The sequence below is a fragment of the Tachyglossus aculeatus genome, chromosome X4 (genome assembly GCF_015852505.1).
Source record: "Tachyglossus aculeatus isolate mTacAcu1 chromosome X4, mTacAcu1.pri, whole genome shotgun sequence".
Taxonomy (NCBI): domain Eukaryota; kingdom Metazoa; phylum Chordata; class Mammalia; order Monotremata; family Tachyglossidae; genus Tachyglossus; species Tachyglossus aculeatus.
The window spans coordinates 13,588,597-13,613,827 of NC_052098.1; the positions used below are offsets into that span (position 1 = coordinate 13,588,597).

General features: G+C 43.5%; 1 protein-coding gene across 2 annotated transcripts in view; it reads right to left on the reverse strand.

Moving 5' to 3' along the window:
• The window catches only part of FAM189A2 (family with sequence similarity 189 member A2), a 68,881-nt gene that overhangs the window by 40,751 nt on the left and 2,899 nt on the right, over window positions 1-25,231 (reverse strand). For both annotated transcript variants that reach the window (XM_038769956.1, XM_038769957.1), the window contains exon 2: window positions 13,973-14,029. In XM_038769956.1, the coding sequence (XP_038625884.1) occupies window positions 13,973-14,029 (57 nt within the window). The remainder of the gene's footprint in view (window positions 1-13,972; window positions 14,030-25,231) is intronic.

Consider the following 25,231-nt stretch of genomic DNA (forward strand, 5'->3'; position numbering starts at 1 on the left):
AAGCAGCGTGGCTCAATGGAAGGAGCACGGGCTTGGGAATCAGAGGTCATGGGTTTTAATCCCGGCTCCGCCAATTGTCAGCTGTGTGACTTTGGACAAGTCACTTCACTTCTCTGTGGCTCAGTTCCCTCATCTGTCAAATGGGGATGAAGACTGTGAGCCCCCCGTGGGACAACCTGATCACCTTGTAACCTCCCCAGAGCTTAGAACAGTGCTTTGCACATAGTAAGTGCTTAACAAATGCCATCATTATTATTATTATTAGATAATAGGGGACCTCCCACACCCATTCAGGAAGACCATAAAGACGACTTTGGACCATGATGACCTTTGTTTTTATCAGGCCTTTGACCTTACCTGATGACCAAAAGGGAACCATTGAAAAGACTGCGCAGAAACCACGAGGAAAAGGGTGGGGGAGAAATGCCATGGTACCCAAGTCCTCTGCACATGACCAATAGCCAGGGACACCCCAAGACAACACCTCAGAAGTGAGGAAGCCCACCCAGGGCAGGGAACCCCCCCATTCTGCAACGAATATTGGACAGGGGAATAAGGGCTTGACACATAATGATCTCTGCTTTGCTGGCCAGAGACCACCAACTGGTGCATTGGTATAAGAGCTGGATGGCTGCCATAAACTGTGAGCTGCTAGATCTCTATGGGTGTCTTCTTGTCTTGTGATCAGGGCAGCTGTGTGGCTGGCGTGGGTGACTCTGGCCCCTTCTTGTGTTAGACCTGGACCTACCCCAGAAAATATCAATCCAGTTTCTTGAACAGTTTCATCAGAGCCACCTTGGAGTCATATTTAGCATCAAATGGCAGGACGAGATTACCAACAACAAGATTGAGGAATGCCATCAGTTCACTAACACTGAGGCAATCCTCATCACAACATGGCTTTGCTGGGCAGGACACGTAAGAAGAATGGATAATAGCAGAATGCCCAAACAACTACAGTTTGGTGAACGAAAATAAGGCACACACAAACAGGGAGTTTACGACAAATGTTTCAAAAGCATGGTGAAGGCAGACAGACCCGCCTGATGTGCAATAATCAGGAGAGAGATTTTTTTTTGAACAGAGTCCTCAGAAATATCGAGATGACAAGAAGGGTACTCAAACTGCTCAAAATTTACTTTATTCAAAATGTATTTTTCATCTGCACAAAATATACTGTACTCGGCAATTAAGTGCACAATTCCTAAAGTTGGGAGGTCTTCTATAGAAACCACACATCAAACTGAGAAGAAATGAGAACTAAAATTTAAGTTCCGCATTACTATGGAAAGTTCCCAAATGGTGTTCTGCCCTAATATTCTTTAGTCACGGGACTGAAGCTGGGTTAAGTGGTCTTTACATAAAAATGTAATCCCAAAGAAATTTCCATGTAGTTTATATAGGTTCTTCGCCCTTAGGGAATAAAGATTTTTGAGCTGACTGGATCAGTCACTCTTCCAAAAAAATGGTCCAAGGCTTGTTATTGCCTTTTTTTTGAGAACACTTGAAAAGAATTACAAAAAAGTTTTCAATAAGGCTAGTTACAAAGAAAATAGTCCAATCAATTAATTGTATTTGAGTGCCTAATGCGTGCAGAGCCCTAAGTGTTCATGAGAGTACAGTAGAGGTAGGAGACATGATCCCTGCCCACAAAGGCATAAAATAATTTACAAATAGAAGGAAGGAGTGCTCAAATAGTAGAGTCTGTACATTGCTACATACTAAAGTACAATGAGAGGTTGTTGGTGCCAAAGTGCTGAGAGGATAATTGGGAGGGCACGACCTAGGCAGAAGAAAAATTACTTGGGGAAAGCTTCCTAGAAGAGGAGGGATTTCAGAAGGGTTTTGAAGATGAGGTGAGGGAGGGTGGGGAACGGGACTGTAGTTTGACGGATTTGAGGGGGAGGGAATCCCAGGCGGGAGGAAAAGTGAAAGCCAGAGTTCACAGTGGGACCAGTTGAGGATGAGGCATAAGGAAGTGGTGAACTCGGGGGAAGGGTGAGTGTGAACTCGGCCGTAAGAGAGGAAAAGAGTAGAAGAGGGAGTGTACTTATGGAATGCATTAAAGCCAATGATCAGGAGTTTCTGTTTGTTATTTCTCCCCCAATCACCCAAGGCCAGAGAAAAGATCTGTACTGATTTATAAAACATTTTTAGGGCAATCTTCCAAAATGAGCTCCTACATCTTCAATGCTGAAATTGGATTTGAAAAACTCAGTATGGCCAATTCAGTGACCTTAGATAATAATAATAATAATAATTTTGGTGTTTGTTAAGCACCTACTAAGTGCAAAGCACTGTTCTAAGCACTGGGGAGGATACAAGGTGATCAGGTTGTCCCATGTCAGGCTCACAATCTTAATCCCCATTTTACAGATGAGGTAACTGAGGCACAGAGAAGTTAAGTGACTTGCCCAAAGTCACACAGCTGACAAACGGCAGAGCAGGGATTTGAACCCATGACCTCTGACTCCCAAGCCCGTGCTCTTTCCACTGACCTACGAGCACTCAGCTACCTTGATATGCATTTGATAGAGGTTCAATTTTAGCAGTCCCTTCTAAATGTTAGAATATGCTTCATGGAAAGATAAAACAATCATCTCAAAATATTTTCTCACCTAATTTTTGCACAAAACCTGTCTTACCTGCCATACTGCTTCCTGAACAATTGTCTCAACTAGAAACAAGAAACTTGGCTATTTTCCCTGGCTTTTTATTAAAAGAGTAGATGAGGAAGAATGGCTTTAATTTTTTTTTATTCAATCCTGTATTTCACATCTGAATGTTGAAAAACGAATCTGTGCTCCATGTCAACTCCAGACAGCTAGTATGCAGAAACTTTTCATAAAACAAAATAATAATTATGGTATTTATTAAGCACTTACTATGTGCTAAGCACTGTTCTAAGCGCTGGGGTAGATACAAGTAATCAGGTTGTCCCACATGGGGCTCACAATCAATCCCCATTTTACAGATGAGGTTAACAGGCACAGAGAAGTTAAGTAGCTTGTCCAAGGTCACAAAGCAGACGAGTAGCAGAGAAGGGATTAGAACTCACATCCTCTGACTCCCAAGCCTGTAATGAGTATCTTGACCAATTTCCAAAGAGGGCATACTGGGCAGTGATTTTAAATCTGATTAATTTAGCATTAGGTCCTCTTACCTTTGGTCTTGCCTAATAGTTTCTTTATTAATCATTTAGTCACAATCTAAGTAGGAGGGAGAACAGGTACTGAATCCCTATTTTAAAGATGAAGAAACTGAAGCCCGGAGAAATTATGTGACTTGCCCAAAATCACCCAGCAGTCAAATGACAGAGCCAGGATGAGAACTCAGGTCCTCTAACTCCCAGGCCAATGCTCTTTCCAATGGACCCCCCTTCCTTCTCTCCCCTGAATCCTCTTTTAGTTTTCCGAATCTCACTTAAATTACAGATCCGAAAAGCACACACTCACACACACAACAAGAACCAATTCTGGAGCCAAATATATATGGATTTAAAAAAAAAGTTTAACACAAGCGGGATATTTCCCTGTAAACTCGCACATAAGGACAAACTTACTGTCCGTTTCACATTCAATCTTCCAATCGTGAGTTAAAAGGAACTAGGTCAAACTGCTCCTCCTTTATTCATACAAAGTATGGGATTAAACCGATTTCTGAGGAGGGAGAACAAATACAAGTGTTTTGCAGTAGAGTATAATTCTATAAAGTAGTGCTTGGAGGAGGATTGCAAAATGGAAACTGCTTTCATGAAAAAGAAACACTGAAAAAGGTCCTTCAAAAAAACGAATGTCCTGACAACTGTGAATTAAGGAAGAACTGAATACAGAGAACAGTTCTGGAGAACAGAAGCAAGTGTTGGAAAAGGAACTTGGGCAAAGAACAAACACCACGGGAAGTCATTCTCTCAATTGATGCCAAATGACCTAAATAGCAACTAAGGCAAAATGATTGGTAAGGATATAAGAGATTTTCTTATGAAACCAAGCAGGAAGTACCCCAAATAGTAAATTCTTGCTACACTTGTTTATGATTGACTGCCACTCTAACTACTACTCACTAGAACATGTGCAATGTTATTATTTTTTACTGAGAAGCAGCGTGGCCTAATGTAAAAACCACCAGCCTGGGCGTCAGATTATCTGGGATGCAATCCCAACTCTGCCACTTGCCTGCTGTGTGACCGTGGGCAAGTCACTTCACCTCTCTGTGAAGTTCCCTCATCTGCAAAATTCCATACCTATTCTTCCTCCTATTGGAGACCGTGAGCCCCATGTGGGACCTGATAACCTTGTATCTACCTCTACGTTTAGTAGAGTGCTTGGTGATCAGTCAATCAGTGGTATTTATTGAGTGCTAAGTTTTTATTGTATCTGTTAAGCACTTAATATGTGCCAGGCAGTGTATTAAGTGCTGGGGTATACGAGATAATCAGATTGGACAGTTCACGGTCCACATGGGGTTTACAGTCTTAATCCCCCTCTTACAGATGTGGTAACTGAGGCACAGAGGAGTGAGTTGCCTAAGGTCACAAAGCAGTCAGTAGTGGAGCCGGGATTAGAACCCAGGTCTTTCTGACACCCAGGCCCAGGTTATGCTGTGCTTACTGTGTGCAGAGCACTGTACTGTTTGGGAGACTACAGTACAAAACAAAGAGATTTTAGTCTCTTTTGTGCCTCATTTTCCCTTTCAGGACACCCATAAATCATCATATGTGAGAAACAGTGCTTGAGTCATGATTTGGACATTATATTGACTAATATAGTCACCAGGGAACATGCCCGGTGACTAGAAGAGGGGGCTGATGGTAATATTCTGCTCCTTGTACCCAATGTGATTCATAGAACGAGACAATTTTTCTGAGCTTGCATTTCTTCACGTACTAACAAATGGACATGTGAACATTACTATTTCCCTGACCCCAAGTCTACTTTAATGTTTGTTCATTCATTCATTCAATCATATTTACTGAGCGCTTCCTGTGTGCAGAGCACTGTTTGTAGCCCCCTGTAGACTGTAAGTTCCTTGTGGGCAGCAAATGCCTCAACCGTGTTGTACTGTACTTTCCCAAGTGCTTAGTACAACATGAAGTAGCGTGGCCTAGTGGAAAGATCATGGGCCTTGGAGTCAGAGGACATGGGTTCTAATCACATACTTGCTGTGTGACCTTGGGCAGGTCACTTAACTTCTCTGGGCCTCAGTTCCCTCATCTGCAAAATGGGGATCCAATACCTGTTCTCCCTCCTACTTAGACTATGAGCCCTACGTGGAACCTGATGATCTTATATCTACACCAGTGCTTAGTACAATGCTTGGCACACAGTAAGCACTTAAATACTACAATTACTATTATCATTATTCAGATAGTCCTTTAATAAACTTCCTCCTAGCACTAGAGGTTACTCTACAAATATCCCTTTACAAGAAATCTGATCTGAATGGATCACCATAAATTCTTGGAAAGTGCCCTTCAGCACATCTCCATTATTGCAAACCTTCATTAGTGCATTCACTTGTTATCTTTAAAGTCAATTTTATTGGCATTATTTACAGACAATGAATAGTCCCCTTAATTTGTCTGTTCTTTTTACCTTGCAATTTGTGCAGCAGAAGCACATTATTCAAAGACATAAGATGGTAAACCCAAACAGATTCAGGTAATCGTCTCATTTTGCTGCAATACATGCATGTTTTTATCTGTAGCATAGCATCTGTATGGAACTAAAAGATGACAAGTCATTTACTGATCCAAGTGTTTCCTCCAACTTGGATCATCAGAGCTATTTTATCTCAACAGAAAGCAGGTTTTATTGTTCTCAACAATATGGCATCACTTTTTTAATGATACCCCCAACACTGCCAACAAATGATGACAGTTAATCAAAGGTTAGCAGTGCCCAAGTGATCAAATATCAAATCTTAAAAGGCATGGGCTAGTAATCCTTACCTGGGGAAAAAAAATATTTGCCCTCTCTTTGCTATTTGGAAAGCTAAAGGAACAAACAGCACAAAAATGCTTACTTTTCAGGCTCAGAAGAATCATTCTAATTCATTAAAAATGATTAACGATTACCTAAAAGAATCTCAGAGTAAAGCCACAAATGTCATTGCTTTCTTGCATCAGGAAGCATTTTAATGACAGCCCTTCTGAAGCCAGATTCATTTGTGTCATAAAAATATTAGCAAAACTGTTGTATACCATCTTAATGCCTTTTCTAAGGGTACTCTCAACTTCAGATAATTTTGCAAAACAAACCTTGGCACCTCTTCAGAATGCACACTATGAAATTAGAGTAACTCCTCAAATTTCTGACATGGTACTGTTATTTATAAAGGAATCTAAGCATATGTTAAGTATGGGAATGATTTTTAGATGAAGCATCAGTTTTATTACAATTAAAGAAAATGGAAGTGCTTTGGCCTCCCTCCCGCTACCCTAAGGAAATTAGAAATTAATTATAAGACTTTGAATACTCAGTATACCACATTCTCATTTCTTGGTGGAAGTGAAATGACCTTAACCCCATTAGTAGGTTTTCCTTGAAGGTCACCAGCATTTTCCATCTCATATGAATAATGATATTATGATATTTTCTTCACTTTCCTATCTTGATGAATGATAATTATTTCCTGTTGTTAAAAATCCCAAACATCTAATACTGATAATCAAGTTAATTTCTCCTGCTACTATTAATCAAGCAATAGTATTTATTGAGTGCCTACTGTGTGCAAAGCACTTTCTAAGTGCTTGAAAGATACCACAGAGTTAGAAGGCATGCTCTCTGCCTTTGAGGGGATGGCAGATACAAAATAAATTACAGATAGGAGGAAAAAGGGGTTAGAAAGATTGATAAGTGGATGAGAAAGTGCTTGAATAGTAAAGTGAGTCAACAGATACGGAAGTGTATCTATCACGGGTAGGGATGAGTATATAAATATGGGGGTGGCCCAAAAGTGCTAAAATGGGAATTGGAAGGATAATAATTATAATAATAATTGTGGTATTTGTTAGGCGCTTACTGTGTGCCAGACACTACTAAGCGCTGGGGTGGATACAAGCAAATTCGGTTAGACACAGACCCCGTCCCACGTGGGGCTCACAGTCTCAATCCCCATTTTACAGATGAGGTAACTGAGGCCCAGAGAAGTAAAGTGACTCGCCCAAAGTCACACAGCAGACAAGTGGCAGAGCCAGGATTAGAACCTGTGACCTTCTAACACCCAGACCCATGCTCTATCCACTCTTCACTATGCCATGCTCTTCCCCTGGGAAGAGGAAACGTTCACCAGGAAAGGCCTCCTGGAGGAGATGGGGTTTCAAAAGGACTTTGAAGATGTTCTGTGGTCTGGAAGATCTGACCCAGACCGCTGATGGGGAGGGAGTTCCGGGCAGAAGAAGGGGCACGAGCAAAAGGCTCGAGGCAGAAGTGACAAGAACAAGGCAAGATGAGAACAACAAAGAATGTGAGCTGGGGTGTAGTGGGAGAAGGGAGTAGATAGAGGGTGAGAGCTAACAGAGAGCCTTAAAACCAATGATTATTCCTACTGAATTTTTATGCTGAGAAAGCACTTTACTGAAATTTTTTACAAATATTTCACTGACAAGACCTAAACAAGAAATGGGAAGCAGCGTGGCCAGGTGAAAAGAACCCTACTCCGGGAGGACCTGGGTTCTAATCCGGCTCTGCCACTTACCTGCTGTGAGACCTTGGATAAGTCACTTAAATTCTCTGTGCCTCAGTTTCCTCATCTGTAAAAAGTAGGGATTAAATCCTACTTCGATTGTGAGCCCCAAGAGGGACAGGTCTTTGCCCAACCTAATTATCTTGTATCTACCCCAGCCTAGCACAGAGTAAACACTTAATAAATATCATTTGCCATATTACATATCCTGAACGGGAGAAGGAAATATCAATAGGAACCATGACTGGGGAAAACTTTCAGACTCCAAATGGTTTATTTGCCACCATCCCTGTAGCCAAGATGTTTATCAGTAATGGCCAGACAGCCACCCAGAAGAAAGAGCCTTAATTCTGTCTGCGATGACCCCTTATTGCTATTGATAGTTATAATCAGTGTCCAGCCTGAGAGAGGACCCGCTGCAGGCAACTTCAGGCAAGACACTCTATTGATTGCCTGCTTCCCTCGTCTCCCCAGAGCTAGAGAAGAAAAATGAAAAGTCGGGCGAAACTGGTGAATGTGAGAGCTGACATCTTACAGCCATTTTGGAAGGGGGAAGGGGCTGTAACTGCTTCATCCTAATATTCCACACCAGGAGTAGTCACTGGACCACTGGTCCAAATCTCCAGTGGCTGCCAGTCAACCTACGCATCAAGCAAAAACTCCTCACTCTCGGCTTCAAGGCTCCCCATCACCTCACCCCCTCCTACCTCACCTCCCTTCTCTCCTTCTACAGCCCAGCCCACACCCTCCGCTCCTCTGCCACTAACCTCCTCACTGTACCTCGTTCTCGCCTGTCCCGCCGTCGACCCCTGGCCCACATCCTCCCCCTGGCCTGGAATGCCCTCCCTCTGCACATCCGCCAAGCTAGCTCTCTTCCTCCCTTCAAAGCCCTACTGAGAGCTCACCTCCTCCAGGAGGCCTTCCCAGACTGAGCCCCCTTTTTCCTCTCCTCCTCCCCATCCCCCCCACCCTATCTCCTTCCCCTCTCCACAGCAAGTGCATATATGTTTGTACAGATTTATTACTCTACTTGTACATATTTACTATTCTATTTATTTTGTTAATGTGCATCTAGCTTTATTTCTATTTATTCTGATGACTTGACACCTGTCCACATGTTTTGTTTTGTTGTCTGTCTCCCCCTTCTAGACTGTGAGCCCGCTGTTGGGTAGGGACCATCTCTATATGTTGCCAACTTGTTCTTCCCCAGCACTTAGTACAGTGCTCCGCACACAGTAAGCGCTCAATAAATACGATTGAATGAATGAATGAATCATTTAAAAATGGGACGGAAACTCAAAGATGCTAACATAAAATTTTCTATTCCTGCCTACAAGAAAGGGAAACTTAGTACTTAGTAGAGAATTGGGTACATAAACTCATTCCAGCTGGATTCCTGACAGATAGCTTGTGGTAAAATGGACACACATCAATGACATAGGAATGCTTTAAAAATATTTTTTCTCCACGTACTGAGTCATTTTAACAGTCTAGTGGTTCCCACCCCCAGAGAATGGACCATCTTAAAACCATATAAGCTACTTTTAGATTGGAACACCTTAGAAACCAGTGTCCCCCTCCTCCCTCCAATGAATTTACATTTATTGAAAAATGGATGTTAGTGTTCTCTCACTTCCTAACTACTTGCTGATCACAAAAAAAGGACCTCTAGAAGTTATATCAATTCTTTCAGGTTATTATTGTTCTACTCAGTGAATCACTACTTCAATGTGCCAAACTCTATTCGGATACACACGGTTCTATAGCACGGTACCTGCATTCCTACAGAACCCTGCATTAAGGAGGAGTGGGAGGTAGAGGAGGAGCCCGTAAAAGAAGACTGAGAATGTACGGCCAGAAAGATAGGAGGAGAACCCAGAGAAGACAGTGTCAGTGAAACCAAGGTTGGATGCTTCCAGGAGAGGGTGGTGGGCGACAGTGTTGAGGGCAGCAGCTGAGGGGTCAAGGAGGGGTAGGATGGAGTAGAGGCCACTGGATTTGGCAAGAAGGAGATAAGTATTGACTGTTGAGAAGGCAGTTTCAGTGGAGTGAAGGGGACTGAAGCCAGACTGGAGGGAGTTAAGGAGAGAATTGGAGGAGAGGAAATGGAGGCAGTGGGTGTAGACAACTCACAGAGTTTGGAAAGGAATGGTAGGAGGGAAATGGGGCAATAACTGGAGGGAGGGCTCAAGGGAGGGTTTTTTTTAGGACAGGGGAGACATGAGCATGTTTGAAAGCAATAGGGAAGAGCCATGGGAGGGTGAACAGTTGATGATGGCAGCCAGGGAGAGAAGAAGGGAGGAAGTGTCTTGGTCAGGCGTCAAGAGATGGAGTCAGAGGCACAAGTGGAGGGGATGGATTTTGAGAAGAGCCAGGAGAAAGATGGGAGAATCAACTAAGGGGCAGGAGGGACTGGAGAGGAGCAGAGAGATATTTAGGGAGATCACGCCTGATGGTTTCAATTTTCTCAAAAAAATAAAAACACAGCCAGGTCCTTAATGGCAAGGGATAGGGGCATTGGGAGGCAGGGGGTTTGAGGAGGGAGTTAAATGACTGAAACAACTGGTGAGGGCAATGGGCATGGGCGTCAATAAGGAGAGAGAAATAACCTTGCCAGGTGGAGGAGAGGGCAGAGTGAAAGCAAGCATAGATGAATTTGAGATAGACATGGTTGGCCTGAAATCTGGATTTCCGCCAGCAGTGCTCTGCAGCTCAAGCACAGGAGCAAAGGAAGTATACTGTGGAGGAGATCCAGAGCTCTGGGTAGTGGTACGAGATCTGCAAAGGGAAAGGGGGGTAAGAAAAGTGGCTTCAGGAGAGTAAAATTTTGTCCTCAAGTAACAGATATGAATTTATTGACACATGTCCGAAAGCCATGTTAATTTATTTATACATGTATTTATAGAGATACAGTCATGCTTAGTTTTCAGAGATAATAGTGAAGGTAAGGTCCAACCATGCATGTATCAGAAAACACCTATGAGGCTGACGCTCCCTTCCACACTGTTTGCACATAAAACTAAATCCTTGCTACACTAATGGGTTGGTCTCCTACAGGATTTGTCTCTGTTTTCAAGCATGCCTCTTGGTATCTCTATCTTTCTAAAGCCTTTGCTCTAAGACATCAACCATTATCTCATTTGCTACCTCCATGCTGGTCTGTCTGTTGCCACGTTCTTACAATGGAGAAGCAGCGTGGCTCAGTGGAAAGAACACAGGCTTTGTAGTATGAGGTCATGGGTTCAAATCCCGGCTCCACCAACTGTCAGCTGTGTGACTTTGGGCAAGTCACTTAACTTCTCTGTGCCTCAGTTACCTCATCTGTAAAATGGGGATTAAAACTGTCCCCATGGGACAACCTGATTACCTTGTAACCTCCCCAGCGCTTAGAACAGTGCTTTGCACATAGTAAACACTTAACAAATACCATCATTATTATTATTACATTAGTGCACTGTTAGAGTGCATTATTTGAGACTGCCTTACGTATGTACTTGAACCATTTATTCCGCTCTCGCAGCCCTGCATGTGCTCACTTGCAGTTCATCATTTGCCAGCTGCTTCGGCATTCGGTTGTCAGCCACCCTCCTTAAATACCCTGTCCAGCAGAGCTGTGTTGCTGTGAGCATTGCTTCAGTGCTGGCGCTATGGACCTCATTCTTGGTACTCCTGGCCTGTCATTTGATGTTGAGTATTGCCTGGAGATGACACAAGGTTCAGGCCTCCCAATCATATAAAAGATTGGAGCCTACACCCGTCTTTTAGACTGGAAGGAGTGTGGCTAATGGAAAGGACACAGACCTGGGTATCGGAGGACCTGGGTTCTAATTCTGGCTTTGCCCCTTGCTTGTGGTATGACCCTGGGCAAGTCACTAGACTTCTCTGTGCCTGAGTTTCCTCATTTGTAAAATGGGGATTCAATACCTGTTCTCCCTCCTATAAAGACTGTGAGCCCCATGTGGGATGGAGACCTTGTCAAACATGATTATCTTCTACTTATCCCCAGCGCTTAGTACAGTGTCTGGCACATTAACAAGTACCATATAACAAAAATTATTATTTGTGGTTCAGTCTGATATGGAGCTTGGTCTCCTGTTGTCTCCATACTCTGTCTTGTAATCTGTTGAATCTGTTGAAATTCTGTTGTAATCTGTTGAAAGCTGGGCTGGTCATTTTCATTCTGTTTTCTACCTCTTTGTTTATCCATTGTTGCATAGCGCACTGCCTATGAAGCAAAATTTAGCAGCAGCATTAAGTTCTGTTTTGCCAGTAAAAATCCCTAGTTGTGTTTAGGGTTTCTTGAGTGTAGTCTGGTGTGTAACGTTTGGCTTCTGTCGGTCTAGAGATAGCTGCACTGAATCTGCAAAATGATTCATAACCATTTACACATCTTCTTGCATATATTCCTCAATGGTACAACCCAGTCCTCCTAAACCTTAGGGTTGCCTTCTTGAAAAACCCCATAACAAGAAAACCTGGTCTATAGTATTACCGATGGTCAATGTTGTGGGCATGAACCAAGCTGTTTTTCTCCACGTTGTGGCAACCTCTATCCAAACAGGCTCACTATGTCAGATAAACATTTCCTAATTTCCTGCAATGCTCTAGCCAAGACGTTTAGTGAAAACACACACTTTGGCAGAACTGGGTGTACAGTCATTTGCATTTAGCAGTTCCTGAACCACTTCCTCAAATTTTTTGATGATACTAACACACAGCCTGTTAAGCTGTAAGAGTTTCCCGGTGGAACGTAACACTTCGCATGACACATGGCAGGAGTAGGAGCAATTTTGGTAACAAAGATCTAAAGAGTGGACTTGAGTGGACCCTACCTAAGAATGGGCCTGAAATTACCAAATCAATGGACAAAGAAGTATAGGTGTATCCCAAGTTGCAGCCAAAATACTTGGAACCCAGGGATACATCCTGCACTGTTTGCTGATTTATTCCAGCATACCTAAGGCCCACCCCACATGTTCTGTCCAATCGTTGCTGGTAAATCAATTCCCATCCACTCCTTCCCACCTTGCCCTGCTCCTTCCACCCCCTTCCCTGCTACCAAGTGCTTTCCGACTCCCATCGTGTACCTCAAACTCAGCCTCCTGTCTTCCCAGTCTCCTCTCCAACCCAGTAATTGTTTTCTTTGTTTGAACTTTAAAGGTATCAACAGCTGTTGTTGTTGTGGGTATGGTTACTGCTAACAACCACATCATCTACCCCTCCCTTTTCCTTCTCCACTATCCTGCCCCAGCCATGAGAAAGGGAAGAGGGAGAGATCTGGGAGGAACGGGAGGAGTGGGAAAGCGGGGGGGGGGGGGCGGGGGGGGAGGTTGCTTGGGAGTAGATCGCCCCTGTTGCAATGATTAAAATTGGAGTGAGGGCAGGAGGAGGAGAAGGGATAGGACTGGAAAGAGAGTAGGGTGGGTCCAAGTTGGTAAGCGTGGGGTTGGCAGGAAAACCACTAGAATATGGGAGGGGGTGGAATTTTGACTTACCTGTAGGGCTTAGTCATCATGTCAGAGCTGGTTCTGGAATAGACCCTAACTAATTGTATGTAAGCCTATGGGAAAACACATTTCACAGTACAACCACACTTTGGGGGACCATTACCCAGCTCAGAGTGGAGTAGGGCTGTAATGTTACCTTCCTATAACTAATATAGACAATGCTGGAGCTCTTTAAGGGAAGCAAACAAAAACAAACAGGCTTAACATATTCACTCTATAAACTGTAGGCGTCCCCTATATACTGTTAACTGGTGCTATGGTTGGAAACAAGGGAGAGAGAAGATATGGTTCCAACTCCAGAACAGCTTTCTATCAATGCATCAATGGTATTTATTGAGTGCTTACTGTATGCAGAGCACTGTACTGAGCACTTGGGAGAGTACAACACAAGAGAGCTGGTAGAAACAATCCCTGCCCACAAAGAACATCTGGGAAGGTGCTCAAAGAAGGTGGGATTTTAGTAGAGTTCTGAAGAAAGGAAGGGACAGTCTGATGAAAAGGAAACGGAGGACATTCCAGACAAAGGGGATAGGATGTGCTAGTTATGGTCTCTTATTAAAGTGCTACTAATGCCAGTTAGTAATACTTCAAAATAAGAAAAAATAACTAAGCCACCCAATTCCAGCAGCAACAACTGCATGCCTGCATAACTAATAGAAACTATAATCCTACTCATGATCTACCCCATCTTCAGCAATGATTACATTTTTGAAATGGAGAATAGTTCCATCTCTTTTCACATTTTAACCAGGGCAATAGTCTTCAAAACCAGTACATACCAGGAGTATCATCGGCCTTTTCCATGTTGTCAGTCCTATGATTCCAGAGAGGATCACCTACAACAGTAAAAATGAGAGATTTCAGCAAGACACCTCGTCACCCCACCTCTATTGGGTGGACCTCTTGTCTCCCTGATGTATTGAGAAATCCTGGTATTTTAAAAAGTCCTAAAATACAGTTTTGATAGCGGTGGTATTGAAAGTTAAACAAAGTCTTGACAGGCTAATTGGCTAGTGAGTGCTGTTTCATGGCCTAACCCACCTGAGGCTAATTTCACCCCAATTGGAATTTATAGCTAGAAAAACTGAATTCTTCTGATCAGAGGGAACCTACTTATTGAACTGATGGAAAAATGTAAAATGCAGAATTGCAATATTCACCAGTGGAATATCCACCCCAACCCAATGACTTTCTTAGAAGTACAAGATTTCACTTCAATTACCCACAAAGGCAAAATTGAGTAAGAACCACCACTGTTTTTATTTTTCGAAACACAAAGTAACCACCGCCTTTAATCTTGGATAGGACATGGCTCCTCCCAGGAAGTTGGCCAAAGAATCAAAATAGAAGTAGTTATTCCACTACTAGATTACATTCCAATCACTGCTCAAAGCTATGAACCACTGGATGAAAAACAAAACCATATTTGTTTTCTATAGGGTTATTTTTTTAACCATAGGTTCTCACTTGCTGATCCACTGTGTTCAGTCATTCACAATTATTGTTCATTAACTGAAAATTGGAAATGGTTTTACAAAATACCTAAGTATGCTCATTGTTAACACACAGATATGCCAACCACACTCTGTCTGCCGCAGAATTCAAGTGGAAAAACACAAATCCACCCTCTTGCCATCAATGACTGAAAATAACCTAGGGAAGCCAGACCACAATTTGTACTATAACCATTTTTGTTTCAACTGGGAAAACAGAAATATGCTGCAATTTAAAGGCCAAAAGTCCCTAAATAAAAAGACTTCATAGTCAGCTCCTTCAATCAATCGTACTTATTGAACGCTTACAGTATGCAGAGCACTGTATGAAGTGCTTGGGAGAGTACAATATAATAAAGTTGGTAGAAACCTTCCCTGTCCACAATGACCTTACAGTCTAGAGGAGGATACAGACAGTAATATAAATAAGTAAATTATGGATATGTACGTAAGTGCTGGAGGGGTGAATAAAGGGTGCAAATCCAAGTGCAAGGGTGACGCAGAAGGTAGTGGGAGAAAAGGAAATGAGGCCCTAGTCAGGGAAGGGAATGTGTCTACCAACTTCAGTGTATCGTATTCTCCCAAGTGCTTAGCACAGCGCTCTGCCGACAATAAGTGCTCAATAAATACGATTAAAAAATAAATAAATAAATAAATAAATACCATTGATGGATTGATTGCTCATTTTGAGCCCAAGGAAATCATTACACTATCATTAAGTACAGAAGAAATGTCTGTTATTGAAATGGACTGGCTAGCTGGACCGAGGCTAGATTGAATAATAATGCTTAAAACCTGGTTAACCAAGCAAAACGGGGCAAATGTTTGTCTACAATACTCAAACCTGAGTTATCAGAACTTCACCTCAGTCCATTGGTTTAGGTAGTCAGCTTATAACTGTTATCACTGTGATATGTACAAACATTTAACCACACCACAGGTAAACTAGCAGGTAAAACTGAGTAATCCGGATGTCAGAGAAACAAATTTCCTATTTTCCCCAACTGTATCACATTCCTTAAAATATATCTTTTAAAAAGTGAGGGGGCTTTAATAAAAGAGAGTCACAAATGGACCCCCCATAAAAGGACTAATCCCAACCTCCTCTGAAAAGAAAATCAATTCATTACTTTCTTAGGCTTGTTGCTGTGAGACTGACTTTGCATTTCATAAATACATTAGCGGGCTTCTGTTAAAATGATCTAAATGAATGTTTAAATGTGTGTCTTCATAATATGAAGTGCCTGTGTATTTTACCTATAACCAGAACCCTATATAGAAAATTAAGAAATGTTTATCAGCCCACATATTTTATTTAACTAGCCTGCCCTCCTATAGGCAGTAAAATTGTAGCAAAATAATGGAAATTTGCTGTCTCAAGCTGGCCAACCATACACAATTACTCAATTCAGATGAGCAGGTTGCTGAATACTTCCATAGCTGCTCTACATGGCAATCCTAATCTTTCAGAAACTAAAGAGGACTGCTAAAATAGCCATGTGCCTCCACTCCTCAAGAACATCCAGTGCTTGCCCATCCACCTCCACATCGAACAGCAACTTCTACCAACAGCTTTAAAGCACGCAATCAACTCTCCCCCTCCACTTCACCTCACTGATTTCCTAGTACAGCCCAGACGGCACACTTTGCTCCTCTAATGCCAACCTACTCACCATACCTCAATCTCACCTATCTCGCTGTGTCGACCCCTTGTCCACATCCTGTTTCTGGCCTGGAACTCCCTCCCACTTCATATGACAGATCGTCACTCTCCCCACCTTCACAATCCTATTAAAAAATAACATCTCCTCCAAGAGGCCTCCCCCGACTAAGGCCTCATTTCCCCTACTCCTTCACCCTTCTGCATCTCCCATGCACTTGGATCTGTAATAATAATAATAATAATAATAATAATAATTATGGCATTTATTAAGCACTTACTATGTGCAAAACACTGTTCTAAGCACTGGGGAGGTTACAAGGTGATCAGGTTGTCCCATGGGGGGCTCACAGTCTTCATCCCCATTTTACAGATGAGGCAACTGAGGCCCAGAGAAGTGAAGTGACTTGCCCAAAGTCACACAGCTGACAATTGGCGGGGCCGGGACTTGAACCCATGACCTCTGACTACAAAGCCCGTGCTCTTTCCACTGAGCCACGCTGCTTCTCTAAGCTGTACCCTATGAACACTTGATATTCACTCTACCCTGAGCCTCACAGTGCTTACGTATCCTGACTTTATTTTAATGTCTGTAAGCTCCTTGTGGGCAGGGAATGTGTCTACCAACTCTGTTGTACTGTTCTCTCTCAGGCTCTTAGTACAGTGCTCTGCACACAATAAGCGCTCAAATAGCATTGATTGTTTGATATAAATAGACATGCTGGTGTAGTGGATAGACTACAGGCCCGGGAGTCAAAAGGGCATGGGTTCTAATCCCGGCTCCGCCACTTGTCTGGTGCGTGACCTTGGGCAAGTCACTTCACTTTTCTGTGCCTCAGTTACCTCATCTGTAAAATGGGGATTTGACACTGTGAGCCCCACGTGGGATGGGGACTGTGTCCACTCTGATTTGCTTGTATCCACCTCAGTGCTTAGTACAGAATTTGCCCCCATCACTAAAGACATTAGATAGCCCTAAACACACCATCACCGTACCTCTGAAGAGGGAAGACAGCTCCAGTCCCACCACTGACTAAAATGGCTTAGAACAATTCAGTGTTCTCAACACAGCTTCTACCACTGAAGAAGAGGCCCCACGAAACCTACACATCCATCTAACATGTTAAAGACGTGGTGCTTGCTCCAACTACTGGGGAAGTCAGCAGCAGCGAGAGCTCTAAACAGTGACAAAGCACTTAGACCCAATGGCAGAGATCTACAAGCATGAAGGGGACCAGCTTTAAGCATTTACACAAGCTCTTGAGCAACCTATAGAACACTGAGGAAATAGTACAGCATCTCAAAGATGTCACCATCATCACCACCTTTGAGAAGAAAGGTGAAAGATCAGAGGCAGTGCAATCTAGGTGAAAGGGCACAGGTCTAGATTTCTAGGTGAGATACAGGTTCTTTGCCATTGGTCTGCTGTGTGACCTTGGGCAAGTCATTTAATCTACGTCTCAGTTCCCTCAGTATAAAGGGGATAAAACACCTACTCCTCTCACCCTCTTGTAGTGAGACAGAAATTGCATGGGACTGAAACTGTTTGGCTATTTTCTTGAATCTACTCCAGTGCTTAGCACATATGAAATACCAATTATCATTACTAACCTAATCCCAGCTCTGCCACTTATCGGCTATGTGACCTTGGGCAACTCACTTCACTTCTCTGTGCTTTCAGTTACCTCATCTGTAAAATAGGGATTGAGACTATGAGCCCTACGTGGGACAGGGACTGTGTCCAATCTGATTTGCTTGTATCTGCCCTAGCGCTTAGTACACATAGTAAGCCTGGCATATAATAAGCACTTAAATACCATAAGTGTTACTATTGTTATCACGGCAATTACTGAGGCATTTCATTACTTTTTATTACTGGAAAGATCCCACCCAGAGCAGTTCAGGATCGATAATTGAAAGGTATCATTGACTGAATGCTCCCTGAATTGCAGTATGGCTTCTGATCACAGTTTGGCACAGCGGACATGATCTCTGCAGCATATCAAGTACAAGAAAGGTGCAGGGAACAGCACCCAAGACCCCTACACAGTTTTTAGAGACCTTACGAAAGCATTTGAAGTGACTAGTAGATCTGGACTCTGAAAATTACTTAGCAAATTTAGCTGTCCTGAAAATACATCAAGGGTATGAGACTTCGTGACAGCATGGACGGCCAGGTTGGAGTTTGGGGTGCCCTGTCTGATCCATCCCCCGTCACTGATGGAGTAAAGCAGCCAGGATGTGTAGTGGAACCGTTCAATTTATTCTGCATGGCCATGCTGGGAGGATGCCACAAGACACCTGGGTGCTGGAGTTAGAATTCACTTCTGGATCTCTGGGAAATTCTTCCAACCTTCAACAGACCTCAAGCATCATCCAGAGTCCTAGAAATGGTCATTCGAGAATCATCATATGCAGATGACTGCACCCTATGGACACATCCAAGAATACATGTAAACCACTTTGTCTATCAACCAGGTATTATACGGGCTAACGATAAATCTACAGAAATCTCCAGAAAAACTGAGGTGATGTATCAGCCTGCACCAGAGAGACCATACACATAACCAAAAATATAGATTGGCAATACAGCACTAAACACTGTCACGGAGCTCTGTTATCCAAACCACAAATTGACCTTCGATTCACCGATAGCGGAGGAAGTAAAAAACTGAATCAAGAAGGCCAGGTCAGCATATCCTTTGGGAAACTGTCAAACAGAGGATAGTGGCAGAGAGGTATTAGGTTCCAGAACAAAGTAAAGGGCTACAGAGCTGTAGTGCTGTCCAACCTTCTTTATGGCTGTGAGACCTGGACTGGGAAGAGGCACCGCATCTGGCTCCTGGAGAGGTTCCACTGGCATCATTTATGGTTTTTACTCCACACCGAATGGCAGGACAGGATCTCAAACAATGCTGCTGCAGTATGAAGTCCATCTCCAAGCAGCAAAGTTATGCTTATCTCCACACAGCTGCACTGCGTGGACCATGTGTTGAGAATGAACGACAGCAAGATACCCAAACGGCCGCTCTAAAAAAAGCTGAAATTGGGAACTCGAAGCATGGATAGGGCACTGCAAATCGAGAAAGAAGCAGCTCTTTCTGAGCAGAGGTGCTATAAGAATTGAGAAACAAGGAGACAAAAGTGCAAACGGTGCCAGGTGCTGCAAATATCAAACATGTCGGCATAACAAGGATAAGCCTTTGTTTGTGCACACTGGCCGGGATTGGGAGTTGCACATTAACCTTTTCTGTCTCTCTCTCTCTCTCTCTCTCTCACACACACACACACACACACACACACACACACTGAATTTTATCATCGGAGGCGGCACCTTAGACTACAAAGCACGACTATATTTGCTGGAGCAATCAATCAATCAATAAATGGTGTTTACTGTGTGCAGAGCACTGTACTAAGTGTTTGGGAGAATATAATGGAGTTAGCAGACAGGCTCTCTGCCTACATTGAGCTGACAGTCTGGGGGGGGGGGGGCAGACATGAAAATAAATTACAGGTAGGCAAAATGATATGTACTTTCATTCATTCAATCGTATTTATTGAGCATTTACTGTGTGCAGAGCACTGTACTAAGTGCTTGGGAAGTACAAGTTGGCAACATATAGAGACAGTCCCTACCCAACTGCGGGCTCACAGTCTAGAAGGGGGAGACAGACAACAAAACATATTAACAAGATAAAATAAATAGAATATGTACAAATAAAATAGAGTAATAAATATGTACAAACATACATACATATGTACATAAGTATTGTGGGGCTGAGAGTGGAGTAAATATCAAGTGCTTAAAGGGGACAAATCCAACTGCATAAGCGACACAGAGAAGAGGGTGGGAAGAGGAAATGGGGGGAAGGCCTCTTGCAGGAGATGTGATTTTAGGGGGGCTCTGAAAGTGGAGAGAGTGGTGGTTTGTGGGATATGAAGGAGAAGGGAGTTTCAAGCCAGAAGGAGGACATGGGCAAGGGGCAGAAAAGAGTAGGGTACACAAAGTAGGTTGGTGTTAGAGGAGCGAAGTGCGTGGGTAGTAGATCAGTGAGGTAAGGTAGAAAAGCTTAAGGAGATCCTGTTGGATACAGAGATGGATGGACAGCCATTGGAGGGTTCTGAGGAGAGGGGAGACGTGAACTTAACGTTTTTTTAGAAAAATGATCCAGGCAGCAGAATGAAGGATGGTCTGGAGAGAGGAGAGACAGGAGGCAGGAAGATCTGCCAAGCTAGCTCTCTTCCTCCCTTCAAGGCCCTACTAAGAGCTCACCTCCTCCAGGAGGCCTTCCCAGACTGAGCCCCTTCCTTCCTCTCCCCCTCGTCCCCCTCTCCATCCCCCCATCTTACCTCCTTCCCTTCCCCACAGCACCTGTATATATGTATATATGTTTGTACATATTTATTACTCTATTTTACTTGTACATATCTATTCTATTTTATTTTGTTAGTATGTTTGGTTTTGTTCTCTGTCTCCCCCTTTTAGACTGTGAGCCCAAGGTTGGGTAGGGACTGTCTCTATATGTTGCCAACTTGTACTTCCCAAGTGCTTAGTACAGTGCTCTGCACACAGTAAGCGCTCAATAAATATGATTGATTGATTGATCAGCAAAGAGGCTGATGCAGTAGTCACAGAGGGATAAGTGCTTGGATCAGCATGGTAGTTTGGATAGAGAGGAAAGGGTAGATTCTAGAGATGCTGTTAAGGTAGAACTGACAGGATTTGGTGACAGACTGAATGAGAAAGAGAGATGAGTTGAGAATAATGCCATGGTTGCAGGAATTCATTAATTCAATCGTATTTATTGAGCGCTTACTGTGTGCAGAGCAATGTACTAAGCGCTTGGGAAGTACAAGTTGGCAACATATAGAGACGGTCCCTACCCAACAACGGGCTCACAGTCTAGAAGGGGGAGACAGCCAACAAAACATGTGGACAGGTGTCAAGTCGTCAGAACAAATAGAATTAAAGCTAAATGCACATTATTAACAAAATAAACAGAATAGTAAATATGTACGAGTAAAATAGAGTAATAAATCTGTACAAACATATATACAGGTGCTGTGGGGAGGAGGTAGGGTGGGGGGATGGGGGGAGGAGAGGAAAAAGGGGGCTCAGTCTGGGAAGGCCTCCTGGAGGAGGTGAGCTCTCAGTAGGGCTTTGAAGGGAGGAAGAGAGCTAGCTTGGCGGATGTATGGAGGGAGGGCATTCCAGGCCAGGGGGAGGACGTGGGCCGGGGGTCGACGGCAGGACAGGCGAGAACGAGGTACAGTGAGGAGGTTAGTGGCAGAGGAGCAGAGGGTGCGGGCTGGGCTGTAGAAGGGGAGAAGGAAGGTGAGACGTGAGACAGGGAGGGCAGTGGTGTTGTCTACAGTGATAGGAAAGGTCAGGGGGAGAACAGGGTTTTGGGTGATGATGACAATGATGATGAAGATATATTCAGAGTGCCTAATAGTAATAATGGTATTTGTTAAGCACTTACTATGTGCCAAGCACTGTTCTATGCAGTGGGGTAGATACACGGTAATCAGGTTGTCCCACGGATGGCTCACAGTCTTAATCCCCATTTTACAGATGAGGGAACTGAGGCACAGAGAAGTGAAGTGACTGGCCCAAAGTCCCACAGCTGACAAGTGAGAAGCAGCGTGGCTCAGTGGAAAGAGCTCGGGCTTTGGAGTCAGAGGTCGTGGGTTCAAATCCCAGCTCCTCCACGTGTCTGCTGTGTGACCTTGGGCAAGTCACTTAACTTCTCTGCGCCTCAGTTACCTCATCTGTAAAATGGGGATTAAGACTGTGAGCCCCACGTGGGACAACCTGATCACCTTGCATCCCCCCCAGCGCTTAGAACAGTGCTTTGCACATAGTAAGCGCTTAACAAATGCCATCATAATTATTATTATTATTATTATTATAAGTGGCAGAGACGGGATTAGAATCCACGACCTCTGACTCCCAAACCCGGGCTCTTGCCACTAAGCCACGCTGCTTCCCATGAGGTCAAATGCGATGTCAGAACGTTCCTGCCAGCATCTCCCTTGGTAGTATACCTTCCAAAGTCACAAAGAGACAGATTTCTTTAGTGGCTCACTAATGACAGGCAATTAAAGCCCATCACTAGCAGCAAACTGAAACCAGGCCAGAGTTTGTGATAGAAGATGGTGCAAGTCTACCAAATTTTCAGTGTGTGGTTTGAGCACAACTCACTACCTTTTTAAAATTTATTTATGTAGAGTGCAGACTACAGAATAATGGTGTCATAGCCATGACAGAAGAAAAACAATCTCTGCCAACCACATGTCTGTGAGCTCCTTAAAGGGCCATGATGTCAAACCCAAGAAACGGATGATTTCGACGCAGAAGATACATGCCACCGAAACATCCCACTCTAAAACATCAACTCAGTCTATTGCAGCAGTAAAGACTGAGTCACCTCTGAGGGTTAATCATCACTGTGGAATGCAACAATATTAAACTTCACACTCCTCCAAATAGACAAAGACACTAGACCTCATGGCCAAAGCCCAGGAGTGAGAGTCCGGCAATATGAATATCAGTTCTGACTCTGCTAACTGATCTGCAGTTAAACTACGGGCTCTTTTGTAAAGCTACTTAACCTTTGAGCTTCATGGTATGCTAAAAGAGGAGGATAAAACCGTGCCATCTCCAAAGGATATTGTTAAAGCAAATGTTTGTAAAACGCATTAGAATGAGGTTAAAAAAAATGGAAAGTTGTATAAATTATGCAGTTCTTAATATGATTTGTAGCAAAACAGTTAATTCTCATATAAAAATGCAAAACACACACGCCAAGGTTTTAACAATAGAAACAACTCGGGGGCCCTGCTCCTAATTACTATGGTGCTACCAGAAGCTTCTGACTTGTTTGCGAAAATGTCTGTATAGCTCACAGTTACTCAATTTATATTACACTCATATTCCTTATTCAAGACCATTCCAGCTGAAGTCATGGGGTGATTTGTTTGCTTGGTTGGTACAGGGTTATGACTTATATTGGTCATTCAAACCAAGAGAAGGGAGGATCTCTTTATTGACAGTGTACTTGTGTTTACTGCAACCTCATCCTTAAGTTAAAATGGCATTTCCACTCCAGTTCCCTAGTTTCACACACTTATAAAACCATTACCTTGGAGCCACAAGTTGGACTTAGCCTCAGTTGTGATTTTTTTCCCTATTTTTCAAAGGATTCTATTTAAATTTTAATTTGACTTGTCTGGGCAGAGGTGCCTTCTTCATGGGAGCTGTGGGATTGACACTGAGGGAGTGAAGCCATTAGCTTTGCCCCCACAGCTTCCGGGGCAGAGTGGCCTTGAAAAAGAGCCGGAGACAGGATCAAGATGTCAGCTCCATCTTTTGCCCTCACCAGTTGGCAGGCCACACCCCAACGGCTACCCTTGCAGATTCTTTTGCCCTCACCCAGGTTGCAGGGGAAGGTAGGAGGTTCCTACTGGCCCCGGGCCGCTGAGTCCCATGAAGGCAAGTCGCCCACCCACACAGACTGGGGGATCCTTGAGCCACTGGAGCAGTTCCTGTTTCCATCTCACCAGACTGCAGGCTCTTGCCATACTCTCTGGTTGCTGCCACTATCCGAGCAGTGCTGGCTGGTCCTGGGCCAGAGCCATTGCTAATCAATCGATCAAAAAGTGGTAGTTTCTGAGTAATAAGCACTGTATTGGGCAGGCACTGACTCTCTGTATTGCTGAATTGTACTTTCCAATCGCTTAGCACACAGTAAGCACTCAATAAATACGACTGAATGAATGAATGAATTACATGCTTGGGGGAGAACAACAGTAGCAAGACATCTGTTCCCTGCCCTCAAAGAGCTTATAATTTAATAAGGGAGAAAGACTGTCTAGAAACCATCTCCCTTTCTACACAATAAGCACTCAGTAAGTCCCACTGATTGGTTGATTGTGTATATATAATACGAAGTAGGACAAGTAGAATGAAACAGCTGAAAGAATAATTGAATGTTTAAAAAGGAATACCTGAATGAAAATATACATATGCCCATTAGTGCCAAGATAGAAATAAAATACATAAATGTTATGGGTAGCTATTAGGCTGACATGAGCGGGGAGTGGTGAATTAATCAGGAAAGGCTTCCTGGAGAAAAGAGGGCTTTGAAGATAGAAAGACCTGTGGTCCGGTAGATTCAGGGAGAGGATGGCAAAGGGAATTCCAGGCATAAGCAAAGGGTTGGAGGCAGAAGAGTAGTGAATGTGGTACTGTTTGGACGGTGTGCTTGGGAAGGGTGAGGAGTGAGAGAGAGTTGGGGAGTAGCAGGAAGTCCCCATACCCACTACCTCTACCCTAGGGGAGTCCACTAGGATGTAAGGCTTTTTTTTAATATACATATGGTATTTAAGTGCTTTCTATGTGCCAAGCACTGTATTCAGCGCTGGGGTGGATACAAGTAAATTAGGTTGGACACAGACCCTGTCCCACATGGGGCTCACAGTCTTAATCCTCTACAGATGAGGGAGCTGAGGGAAAGAGAAGTTAAGTGATTTGCCCCAGGTCACAGAGCAGACAAGTGGAGGGGTCAGGATTCAAACCCAGGTCTTCTGACCCCTAAGCCCGAGCTCTATTCAATGTGCCACACAGTTTCTCAGCGTGATCCTTGAAGGCAGGGATCCTGGCTACCAACTCTATTTACTCTCAGTAGAGTCTTCTGCACAGAGTAAGCACTCAGTAACTACAATGGATTGATCAATAAAATGAAGTGGACTGCCATGTAAGGTGGGAAAGGTTGGATGGAGAAATGCAGTATTTGTTTTGTTTTATGGTACTGATGGTAACACTGAGGTAAATGAAACAACAATCTAAACTACAGCTGCAAGGTTGAACTCTGGGTGGC